Here is a 13,007-nt window from a genome sequence, read left to right on the forward strand (position 1 = left end):
TTATTATTCTGTCATTATTATTTATTGTTTTCTGATGTTGCTTTTACATACAGTTAGTTTTATTTATATTGTAGGACCTATTCCACCATGTGATGTCTTCAATGACTTGTGATTGGTTCATTCAGATATTTAAGCAGTGTATCTATGGTGGGATTTTCAGCTCTGATTAGATCGCAGTATGTGATCAAAATGCTTTTCTTTCCTTTTAGATGATTTTTTGCCTTTGAGTGCAATGGAAATTTTTCAATTATCTAATACAGAGCTGGAACTATACCCATTTTGAGTTTTCTTGACTTGTACCTGGGATCAGGAAGGAGCTCCATGCAACTAGACTGCATTGAGCTTTAATGGTAAACTGGCTATTTCACTTTCTTTGTTGTTTCAGGGGGAAAAAAACAGCATACTTAAGAGAGTCAAAACCAAAATGCTATTTTTGCATTGTTTAGGTCGCATTCACACAATTTTTGCATTGCAAAAATTCCCATCACATGCGGCAAAAAAAGTCTATAGGCCCCTTTTAATGCGCCAGAAGCCATATGAGTGTCTTTTTGTCTGTTGGGTTGGTAAACATTGTATCACTTTTTTTTTTAATTGTTGTGTGTAAACCTATCCTTACCCTTGTGTTTTAATATGTTTTGTTATTAAAGATTTTCTACGGGCTTTACATGAGGAGTACATCTCAAATATTACCTCAAATACCGTCCATTGTTCTACTATTATGGCATCGTTTCCTCTAGTTTTTAAAGCAGTAACTCGAGGAGCTTCATCTTCATAGACAAATAATCCATCCAATGATTTTGGCGTCTGTTCCCCTGTGAGCACAAAACATTTAATGTTTGTCTTTATACCTATTCATTCAACCTATTTTTACTTTGGGACAGAAAATTTTTAGTAACTCAAAAAAGTGCAAATCATTTTTTGCAAAACTATCCTTACAGGTGGGAGGTCTCAAGAGATGACAATTCATTTTCTTTAGGCTGGATTAAAATGTCTGTGTTTCTCAGTCCATGCTCGGACTGCAATGCCTAGACTGATCGCGAGTCTCTTGGTCTGAACTAACTACTTAATAGATGTATAGGAGGTAGTTCAGGTTAGGCAGAGCCACAGTCAGGCCAGGTATTGTGGTCTGAGCACAGACCTTATATTACAGATCTATGAATCTAGTCGCATCCATGTTATTTGTAACAAGTAGTTATTAATCATGTAAAAACATTTGCCTCTTAACTGTTCTATACTGTTCCTGCCTCTTAACTGTTCTATATTCCAAGACTGTTGTTCGTAATAATCAATAAGATAAAATAAACTTTTTTTTTTCCACATCCAAGAAATCCTTTCCCACAATGATCATACTCTGATCAAACTCTGATCAGAGTCTGATTACCACAATCGGACCTTTTTTCACGGATTGAGGACATGCGGTCACGGTGCCCTAGCCTAATTGTAACTTATGTAAACTAATAGTATAACACATTAGCAATTGATGGCACAACTACAGTATGCTCACAATTGTCTCAATGTTCCAAACTTATCACACAGTATCTCAATATACCGTACAAGTAGAGCATGTCTACAAAATAAATTTACGTTTCAACCCTTCATCTATAAATTGTGCGCTGTTTGCATAATCTGTTCCAGATGAATAATATCCTGGTAATTGGAACACTTGAATTAACATTTTAATTACATAAGTAATGAAGAAAATGTCAAATCTTACCTCTGAGCATTTCCCAGTGTACAAAGGAATCAATTAAAGAAAATCCCTGCTTGTAGTAATAGGTTGTCATTTCTAACCAGTCTGCTTCAAGAGCGCTGATTGCTGTGCCTTTTCGAGACACTTTCATTGTGAGGTTGCCTTCAATGTATTTGCAGCCACTTAGATCATTTTCCAAGATGTTAAACACTGCATATAATGTTTTGCCTACTGAAGAAAGCAAACAAATCATTGTAAGTAAACTGTAACCAGAGTGCAAATCGGACTACCATGATGAGGAAGGGAATTACATCCACTTTCGAAGGAACAAAATGATTTTAAATACACTACTGTGTACAATGTATCAGTATGATCAGCATGTGCAGTCAGAGTCTGCAATACAGATCAAGAAAATTCTCCATGTTACATCCACCAAAACCTGTGGCTCCATTGCTTTAGCTCCTGCCTGTAATGGTGAAAATTGTTAGTTCAAATACTGGTAGAACTCAGAAGAAAAATTAAATTTTTGTAAGTGCCTTTTAATATTTTTAGTAGTTTTATAGGAACAAGAAATCTGACTTTTTCGTCACCCCTAGTATAAAAGGGACATAGTAATACATTGTTCCCCACTAAGCATGGAGAACAGAACTGTCAAAGAACATGAGAACCAAAATTGTTGAAAAATATTAACAATCTCAAGGTTAAAAGTCCATCTCCAGAGATCTTGATGTTCCTTTGCCCATGGTGTATAACATAATCAAGAAGTTTACAACTCATGGAACTATAGCTAATCTCCTTGGATGTGGACAGCAAAGAAAAATTCATGAAAGGTTGCAAGGCAGGATAGTCCGGGACTGTGTGGATGGTGGATAAGCAGTCCCAATCAAGTTCCAAAGAAATTTAAGATGTCCTGCAGGCTGAGGGTGCATCCGTGTCGGGGTGAACTGTCGAAATTTTAATTACATGAAAAGCTATGGTAAGAGACCCAGGAAGACCCCACTGCTGACACAGAGTCCCACAAAAGCTAGACTGCAGTTTGCCAAAATGTTCAGGAGTACGCTGAAATCCTTCTGGGAAAGCGTCTTGTGAACAGATGGGACAAAGATAGAGCTTTTTGGTAAAAGCACATAATTTTACTTACGAATTGGAAGAGGAAGATAGTTTCTGGCACAACAGTCCAAGTCAAATCACAATTTTATTGAAAGGATTAAAACATGGTTATAACTACAACATTTTGGCGTGCCAGGATGCCCTTAGTTACAGGATATGATAAAAGACGCCTTGATACGCTAGACATGCATCAGGCTCTGAGGTTCCGTTTTAACCATGTTTTAATCCTCTCAATAACATTTTCATTTTACCTGGACAGTTGTGTCGGACACTACCCTACTCTTCGAATTCATCAGCTGCAGTCAACAGCAGGTACGGCACCCACCAACGCCTATTCCACTGCAATGGAACTATATACACCACCAGCATGGTCAACCCCAAAAACCCCTTCTCCCCAACTCCTGGCTGCAATGAAACTAAGAGTGAAAAATGTAAAGGGGTCTGAATACTTTCCATACCCACTGTAGTCAGAAGGCCGTAAGCCAGGGACTGCCTGTAGTATAACATAATTACCATAATATAATGTAATTTGTCATATAAAATCATATACAGTATGTATTTTTTATCAGACACATATCGATTAAATAAAAGTGCGAAGAAACCATATATTTAAGAGGAACACCTTTAGGAATCAATTCAGCACCTTCCCTTCCTTTTTATTCTAACCTCTACTAATTATTATCTGCAGGAGGAGTTTGATCACGTAGACTTTAGCTAAAGCCATATGCACATGTTGAGTATTTGGGGAGTTTTTTACTTCAGTATTTGTAAGCCAAAACCAGGAGTGGGTGATAAATACAGAAGTGGTGACGTGTTTCTATTATTCTTTTCCTCTGATTGTTCCACTCCTGGTTTTGACTTACTAATACTGATGTAAAATACTGATCAAACATTGAACATGGCCTGAGCCTGCATTTGTATAGGAGACATTATGAAAGGCTGTCGTCGGCAGACCATGTCTTTGTTTCATAGTGTTAGGAGTCGAGTTCCCGCCACTGCACAGGGGGAATCTCAAGCCATGTCTGCTGCGGTCTCCCATTCTGCATCGGCCGCAGTGGAGCCTGCTCAGCGGAGACGTCGGTCCCAGCGTCTCACTGAATCCGATACTGTGCAAAGGGTTACTGCTGCCTCTCCAGGCTCTACTATTGTACCCTGCACTGGTCTGCGGCGAGCAGGCTTTTCTGAGACTAAGTCCTGCTTTGCACACACTGAGCATGCCCAGGGTAAAATCTCTCAGTGGAGATCAAGGGTCACATGCTCAGGTACTGCAGCAACTTCCATTGGTTCTCCAGGAAGGTCCTGTACCTGATCAAGTTATGTGGCAGCCTTCCATTGGTCCTTCTTGGAAGGTCCTGTAGGTGCTACAGCTATAAAAGGTTCTCATGACCGCACAGCCATGCGCTAGTATCAAATATGTACGAGCTCAGCGCCAGTGTGGTCGTGTGTGTGTGGTCAGGGACCCGGCTGAAATAAGCCCCTAGAATGCTGGCACCTCCGGTGAGGAGTTTTATGTATGCAGTCAGGGACCCGGCTGAAATAAGCCATTAGAATTTCGGCTCCACCGGAAAGGAGCTGGGTGTTGGTTGGACTGCATGACCACGGTCGGTTCTACACAGTAGCTGTGTCCCCTGTGAGCTAAACAGGGCACAGCGTTCTCTTTACTACAGGCTCTGTGAAGTAACAGAGTTGTTTGTACTAGTTTGTTTCGCTGCCTTGCTTAGCGGCAGGTTCTTTCCTGCACGGTGGATCCCGGGTTGCGAACGCACCTATCTCAGCTAATAAATATATTCGGTGCCTTCCGCCAAATCCTAACACATAGCTTGATAGTTTTAAGGTTGAAATAGGACACAAGTCCATTGGGTTAAAACTACAACTTAACATGACAGTTATTTAAGATGTGTAGCCCATTTCAGAACAAAGAACAAGTTCAGTTCCTTGTCAGGTTAGTTCCTTGTAAAGTTTTTTCTTATTTTACAGGAAGGCTCTAAATATGCAGCTTATATTTGGATCCTTAATACATTCCTGTAATTCAGCTCTTGGACTGCGTTCACACAGGGGTGTTTTACTCTATTTGAATACAGCGTAATTTTAGTAATGAAAAGAATATTGAATTCTGTCATGTGCATGAAGAGACATCTAAGACAATGTGCCTAAATCATTTCATAATTTCCTATTTTTCAAGTCAATTTTCTATATTTTATTTTGTGGTATTCGCTCACATATTTTTGAGGCAAATTCATCAAAATGGTGCATAGTCCGTGACTTGGATCAAAATCATTCATGTCACAAAAATATACAGACATGGGAACAACCCCATAGATTATAATAGGTATGTGTTGTATCAGTGAAAACACAGAACAAATATGTGACTCATGGACATCTGAAGGAGGCCTTATAGCGGTGTGCTAATATAAATGCTTCCATTCAGAACAGTAAGTTAGCATGTTGTGCTTCCCTTCTTTCTAGAAAAATATCGTAATCACTCACTTGTCCTCCTACATCATGATTCCTAAAATATTTTGGTTTTGGATGAGGTACAGAAGCTGTGAAATGTACTGTAGGGGTACGGACTGTCTTGCCCTGTTCCTGCCCCTGAAGACAACCGTGTGCGATTACCATCGTGCGTTTTTTTAAGTGAAAGTAGCGTGTGTCTAATGTAATGTATTATGGTGATGTATAATATATAAAGTGTTAATGCATAATGTGAATATAGCATCAGGGTAAGCTTAGGACCGCATAGAATATAGCATAGGATATAGAACACGTTAGCACGTAGATAGGGAACGGTTAAGTTTAGGTTTAGCCCAGTGGGAGGGCTCTAGTGCTGATAAGAAGGGGGCATTTCATGGTTAGAGGAGTTCAGGGTCAGCTAGTGAAGTGTGGCGTGAGTTCATGTTCAGTTGCGATGGGTGCTAGGGTCAGCATGTGTCACTTGTTGCAAGCAGTGGGAGGAATTACTGGGAAATTCAAAAAAATGCCCAAAAAATATTTAGCTACAGGGAAGATATTTTACACTGGGTTTTGTCTGCCACACGAATAGCATATCATTGCGCTCAAAATTGTGCCATTTCAGGCCTCCATATAATTTTTTTTTTGTTGTGTCTTAGCCTACTCATTGACACAATTTAGCTGGGCCAAAAAAATACAGGCCAGATATTTGAAAGTGGGCTATCTCTATCAGACATTTGAGACCTCCATTCAACTGTTTTGGCTGTCTGTTACTCTAGCTCTATACACTATTTTGCGTTAAAAAACAAAATATACTGGCCACATATTGAACAGTGTGGTATCTCCGTCAGACACCTCATCTATCTGTGGCCTACAAAGTGTGGCATTTGAGGCCTCCATTCAACTGTTTTTTTGCTGGGTGTTCTATACAAAAAAAAAATAATACAGGCCACATAATGAACAGTGTGGTATCTCCGTCAGACACCTCATCTATCTGTGGCCTACAAAGTGTGGCATTTGAGGCCTCCATTCAACTGTTTTTGCTCTCTGTTACACTAGATCTATACACTATTTTGCGTTAAAAAAATACAGGCCACATATTGAACAGTGTGGTATCTCTGTCAGATGCCTCATCTATCTGTGGCCTACAAAGTGTGGCATTTGAGGCCTACATTCAACTGTTTTTTTGCTGGCTGTTCTATACAAAAAAAAATAATACAGGCCACATAATGAACAGTGTGGTATCTCCGTCAGACGCCTCATCTATCTGTGGCCTACAAATTGCAGCATTTCAGGCCTAAGTTCAACTTTTTTTGGCGGTGTCTTACACTAGTTATTGACAACAGTTTGCTAAAAAAAATTGTTACCTACAGTCCAGATATTTTATACTGTGGTTTTCCCGCACACGGATCACATATATGACCACTTCAAATTCAGCCATTTGTAGTCAGTGTGTAAAATATTGTAGTCCATTTAAGCGTGGCAAGGGATGGGGAAGTGGACGTAATTGTGATGGTGCACGTAGAGGCCGAGACCGTGGGAAAGCTGAAATTGTGCCACAACAAACAAGTTCAACCACATCTTCTTGCCCGACCTTCCTGTCCAAATTATTAGGGGACCACAGAACACCACTATTGAACCCAGAGCAGTGTCAAAGGGTTGTTGGTTGCATAACGGATAATGCTTCCATTCACTTTGTCACCACCACCACCACCCTGTCTTCCACACGGTCAAGTCTGAGTAGCCATAAGTCTGGACCGCATATTCCTCACTACCTTTACTTGGGATTGTTAATACTTCTAGTGTTTTGCCCATCATTTTTTGATGGCCTTTATACATCTAAACATATATATTTTTTGATAGCCCCATGAGCCATTATTCATGTTTATGAGCCCAGATTTTTGGATTAGTCATTATACCTCGTTGAGTTACCATATGCTCGCTATTGTTTAGGTACAAGGGTCATGTGTTAGTTTTTTTCTGGATTGTTTTTAAATGTTTTAAATTGTGTGTTGTGTTAAAAAAAAAAACTTTTTTCTTATATTTGATTTATTGTATTTATATGGGTTGGTGGTGTGCAACCCTGGAGTGGTGCTTTCCTCTTTTTGTTTATCCTCTTGGTGAGGACACGGAAGTCTTGCCTGATAGCACTCTGGCACGCATGGCTGACATTATGTCGCGCTGCCTCTCCCGTGGCCCTCGTATTCTCAACATTTTGGGTGACAGTCATTACTGGTTGGTGACACTTCTAGACCCACGCTACATGGAGAACTTTCAATCTCTTCTTCCAGAGGCAGACAGGTGTACTAAAATGGTGCAGTACCAGAAGGCCATTGTTGCAGAATTATTAAAAAATTCCCATCTGAAAACGCTGGAGGCTGAGGTCAAAGTTCGTTGGACAACCAAGGAGTATAAGTGAGAGAGACACAATTCCAATCCAGCAGAGGCAGGGGAACATTGGCAAAATTCTGGGACAGTTTTCTCAGACCCTCCCATCGCACTGGCCCTGAGGCACGGGGTACTCTCACAAGGAGTGCAAAGTTTTGGAAGATGCTGAGGGAGTACCTTTCTGACTGTACCAACATCCTCCGTGGTTCCTCTGTGTCTTTTAATTATTGGGTATCCAAGCTGGATAAGTTGCATGAACTGTCTCTCTGCGCCTTGGAGGCCCTGGCTTGCGCTGCTGCTAGTGTTTTGTCAGAGCGGGTTTTTTGTGCTGCTGGTGGAATTATAACTGATAAGCCCATCCGGCTGTCAACTGAAAATGCTGACAGGCTGACTTATAAAAATGAACAAGACTAGAACATACAAAAGAGAAATGCACAGGGAACCATAATGTAAAACAATGAGTTTATTAAGGATAATAAAAATAATCTAAAATGGTGCATAAACAAAGGCTTGCATATGAAAACAATGTCCATTCAGAAAACAAGGGGACACCACAGCCAACAGGAAAAAAACACAAGTGGTGGTAATTACAATTAAAGATGCATATACAATAAGAACAAGTATGTCAAAGTGCACATATGGGAGAAACTGTTAGGACTGGCGGAACGCACCAAGAAAGATGTAATAGATGCGTTCGCAGTCCGGGGTCCACCGTGCAGGTGAAAACCTGCTGCTAGTAAATGGCAGCGTAATATGGCGGTGGAAGCGAACCCGGTAAAGCCACAGGTCCGCAATACCGCACTAAAGAGTCTGACCACGGACGAGCCCTGAGTAATTGTCAATAACTGGAGCGCGGTATCGTGTGTAATACGGGGTCCCAAAAAGACCTGCTTCAGAGCGTCCAGAAAGAGCGGAGCACTCTGTAGCACATGGTCATCACGCTCCCAAAGTGGCGTTGCCCACTCCAACGCCCTGCCCGACAAGAGAGATAAAATAAATCCCACTTTCGCCCGTTCCGTAGGGAAATGCGCCGCCAGGAGCTCGAGATGTATGGAGCACTGGCTTACGAATCCGCGACATTGTTTACTGTCACCAGCAAACTTGTCAGGAAGCGGGAGACGGGATAAAATCGGGGCAGAGGTGGCAGCGGACAAACTGGCTGCGGCTACACTTGCAGCCTGAACAGCGACAGCAGTGACATCCACAGCTGAGGTTGAACGCTCTAGAGCCGCCAACCTTCCCTCCAGCTGCTGGATGTACCGCTGTAAACGCTGATCGTCTGCCATTTACTAGCCAGACCCTGGCGCTAGTGTTCTGTTAGGACTGGCGGAACGCACCAAGAAAGATGTAATAGATGCGTTCGCAGTCCGGGGTCCACCGTGCAGGCGAAAACCTGCTGCTAGTAAATGGCAGCGTAATATGGCGGTGGAAGCGAACCCGGTAAAGCCACAGGTCCGCAATACCGCACTAAAGAGTGCAAGCAAGGAGTCAGCGAACACAACCCCAAGACTCAGGATTGAAGTCCGATTAGACCACTTGCTGACACAACACCGCAACTGGGTGTGTTAGGTAACTATTATAATTAGAGCACCGAAGTGCGAACTGTGCCGTGCTGGCAGACACCACTAAGCACCCAGACGAGGGTCAGGAAGCGCACTACTGGCGCGTGGCGCCGCACTGGCGGACACAGCAATAGACGCTGATACGTGTGTGAAACGTTGAGTGGTTAGTCGGGCGCTAGATAGCAGCCATACTCCATACGCGAACAGTCATACAATAGGGTAGGGGTATTTAATGAACGACTTGCACTCACAACAAACACACGTATACAATTGTACACTAGCGCATGGCCGTGCGGTCATGCGAAGCTTATATAGCTGTAGTACTTTCAGGACCTTCCAATAAAGGACCAATGGGCAGCTGCCACAGAAGTTAGCCCTTTCAGGACCTGCCAGGAGGACCAATGGGAACCACTGCAGCATCTGAGCATGTGACCCTTGATCTCCAACGGGAGATCTCACTCTGGGCATGCTCAGAAGGGAAAAAGGAGGACTTAGTCCCAAAAGCGTCCGCTCGCTGCTGCCCAGCACTGGCTTTAATGGCAAAAGCTGGAGAAGCAACAGCAAGCCTAAGCACAGAGTGAGACTGAGCCAGACGCAAGGACCGACGTCTCCGCTGAGCAGGTTTACCTGCGGCAGGAGAAGAATGGGAGACCGCAGCAGAAGCGGCCCGAGATTCCCCCTGTGCAGAAGCGGGAACTCGACCCCTAACATTACCCCCCCTTCCCCAGGGCCCCCCCCCCCCTGGGCCTCGCTACGCTCGAAGGCAGCAATGAGCTGCGGAGCCCGAATGTGCTCAGCAGGCTCCCAGGATCTATCCTCAGGACCGTAACCCCTCCAGTCCACCAAATAAATTTTTTTGCCACGAACCACCTTGTACCCCAAGATAGCGTTCACCTCGTAATCGTCCGTAGACGAACCCGACGTCCCAGTAGATGACTCAGAAAACCGGGACATGTACACGGGCTTAAGGAGGGACACATGAAAGGTGTCGGTGATACCTAGATGTGGAGGAAGGACTAGACGGTAAACCACAGGATTAACCTGTTCGAGGACCTTAAAAGGACCTAAGTAGCGAGGTGCAAACTTGGTAGACTCAACTCGCAGCCTGATGTTACGGGCGGAGAGCCACACTAAGTCGCCAGGAACAAAGGTTGGAGCGGGGCGCCGATGTGCGTCGGCGGAGGGCCTCATTCTCTCCTTGGAAGCCCGAATGGCATCCTGAGTGCGATCCCAAATGTCCTGTGCCTCCACAGCCCAGTCTGCCACCCTGGAATCGGCGGAAGACACGGGCATGGGCACAGGTACCCGCGGATGCTGACCATAGTTAAGGAGGAATGGAGTCTGTCCAGTGGAGTCAGCTACAGCATTGTTAAGAGCAAACTCCGTCCACGGTAGCAAAGATGCCCAGTCATCTTGCCTAGCAGAGACAAAATGTCGCAGATATGTGACCAAGGTCTGGTTGGCTCTCTCCACCAACCCATTCGTCTCGGGATGATATGCTGAAGAGAGATTTAACTCAATACTGAGAAGATGACAAAGCTCTCTCCAGAACCGAGACGCAAACTGGGGACCCCGGTCACTGACAATTTTGTCTGGCATACCGTGAAGGCGGTAGATGTGTTTAATAAACAACGCTGCCAAGGCCCGTGCAGAAGGTAGCCAAGGAAGCGGCACCAAATGCACCATTTTAGAAAAATGGTCGGTGATTACCCAAATCATGGTACAGCCACGAGACTTGGGCAAACCCACCACAAAGTCCATCCCGACCATCTCCCAGGGCCTGTCTGCCACCAGCAGAGGGTATAACAAACCAGCTGGCCGTTGACGGAGAGACTTATTTTTGCCACAAGAGACACATGCCCGAACGTAGTCTCCGACGTCACGAACTATATGTGGCCACCAGTACATTCTCGCCAGCAACTCAGATGTCCTCTTTGCCCCAAAGTGTCCACCCACTCTGGACGAATGAGCCCAAGAGAGAACCTCCGGTCGCAAATTGATGGGAACAAAAGTCTTGCCCGGAGGCACAGACTCAAGCGACACCGGAGCTACGGTTCTCAGACTCTCCGAAGGGACAATAAGCCGAGGCTCCTCCTCCTCCTCCTCAGTTGACACAAGGGAGCGAGAGAGAGCGTCAGCACGAATGTTCTTCTCCCCGGCGAGATAATGTAGAGTGAAGTGGAACCGGGAGAAAAACAAGCACCATCTGGCCTGACGAGAATTCAGCCGCTGGGCTGTACGCAAATAGACCAAATTTTTGTGGTCCGTGAAGACTTGGAATGGAAACCAAGCACCCTCCAAAAGATGTCTCCACTCCGAAAAGGCCAACTTCATTGCTAGCAACTCCCTATCCCCGATGGAGTAATTTCTCTCCGCTGGTGTGAAGGTCTTTGAGAAGAAGAAGCATGGATGCTTCCGACCTTGAGCATCCTTTTGATAGAGAACTGCTCCAGCACCAACGGATGAGGCATCCACCTTCATAAGGAATGGCTTATCCACATCGGGACGATGTAAGATGGGAGCGCTAGCAAAATGGGACTTTATAGAAGTGAAGGCCCTGGAGACCTCTTCCGACCACAATTTGGGATTCGCTCCCTTCTTGGTGAGGGATACCAAGGGAGCTACCAAAGTGGAGAAGTGGGGGATGAACTGGCGATAGTAGTTTATGAACCCCATAAAGCGCTGCACCGCTTTAAGAGAATGGGGTTCTTGCCAGTCCATCACAGCCTGTAGTTTGGCAGGATCCATAGCCAGTCCCTGGGCCGAGATGATATAGCCCAGGAAAGGTAAAGACTCCTGCTCAAACACACACTTCTCCAACTTTGCATAAAGAGAATTCGCCCGTAAGAGTTCGAAGACTCTGCCAACATCTCTCCGGTGGGAGTCAATATCTGGAGAGAAGATGAGAATATCATCCAGATAGACTACAACCGAGGTGGAAAGCATATCCCGGAAGATATCGTTGACAAAGTCCTGAAAAACGGCTGGGGCATTACAGAGCCCGAAGGACATCACCAAGTACTCATAGTGCCCATCCCTGGTATTGAAAGCCGTTTTCCATTCGTCCCCCTCACGGATGCGAATCAGGTTGTAGGCACCCCGCAGATCTAGTTTGGTGAATATCTTAGCTCCCCTTAGCCTGTCAAAGAGCTCCGATATCAGCGGCAACGGGTACTTATTTTTAATGGTGATAGCATTGAGACCCCTGTAATCGATGCAAGGACGTAATTCCCCGTTCTTCTTCTGTACGAAGAAGAATCCCGCCCCTGCAGGAGACACTGACTTCCTAATGAACCCTCTTGCCAAATTCTCCTGGATGTATTGAGACATAGCCTCCATCTCAGGGAGAGAGAGGGGATATACCCTTCCCCGAGGAGGTTCAGCTCCAGGCAAGAGGTCAATAGGACAGTCATAGGGGTGATGAGGCAGTAGAGTCTCTGCTGCCTTTTTAGAGAATACATCTGCATAGCACCAATAGCACCTTGGAAGAGATGAAAGGTCTGCGGGTACCTCGGTAGTAGAGACCTGTACACACTCACTCACACACCTGCCCATACAAGACTTACTCCAACCCAATATTCTCCCTGAGGACCACTCAATATGTGGGGAGTGGTAACGGAGCCAGGGTATTCCCAGTAAAATCTCATCCATTCCCTCGGGAAGGACTAGAAGGGAAATAATCTCCTGGTGGGAAGGGGACATGGACAACGAGAATGGAACAGTCTGGTGTGTGATTTGCTGTGGAAGTGTCGACCCATTCACAACTCTAACAGTTACAGGTTTGGCGAGCATAACAAGTGGTACAGCGT

General features: G+C 44.6%; 1 protein-coding gene across 4 annotated transcripts in view; it reads right to left on the bottom strand.

Moving 5' to 3' along the window:
- Window positions 1-13,007, bottom strand: part of RFTN2 (raftlin family member 2) — a 164,806-nt gene that overhangs the window by 19,549 nt on the left and 132,250 nt on the right. For 3 of the 4 annotated variants that reach the window (XR_011314694.1, XR_011314693.1, XM_069733883.1), the window contains exons 5-6: window positions 1,715-1,921; window positions 691-812 (exon numbers count right to left, since the gene is read on the bottom strand). Coding sequence is in view for 2 of the 4 variants with exons in the window: in XM_069733883.1 (XP_069589984.1) it covers window positions 691-812; window positions 1,715-1,921 (329 nt within the window). In the remaining 2 variants the exon portion in view is untranslated. The remainder of the gene's footprint in view (window positions 1-690; window positions 813-1,714; window positions 1,922-13,007) is intronic. The other variant, XM_069733884.1, reaches the window with a different exon arrangement.

Source organism: Ranitomeya imitator, chromosome 7, assembly GCF_032444005.1.
Source record: "Ranitomeya imitator isolate aRanImi1 chromosome 7, aRanImi1.pri, whole genome shotgun sequence".
Lineage (NCBI taxonomy): Eukaryota > Metazoa > Chordata > Amphibia > Anura > Dendrobatidae > Ranitomeya > Ranitomeya imitator.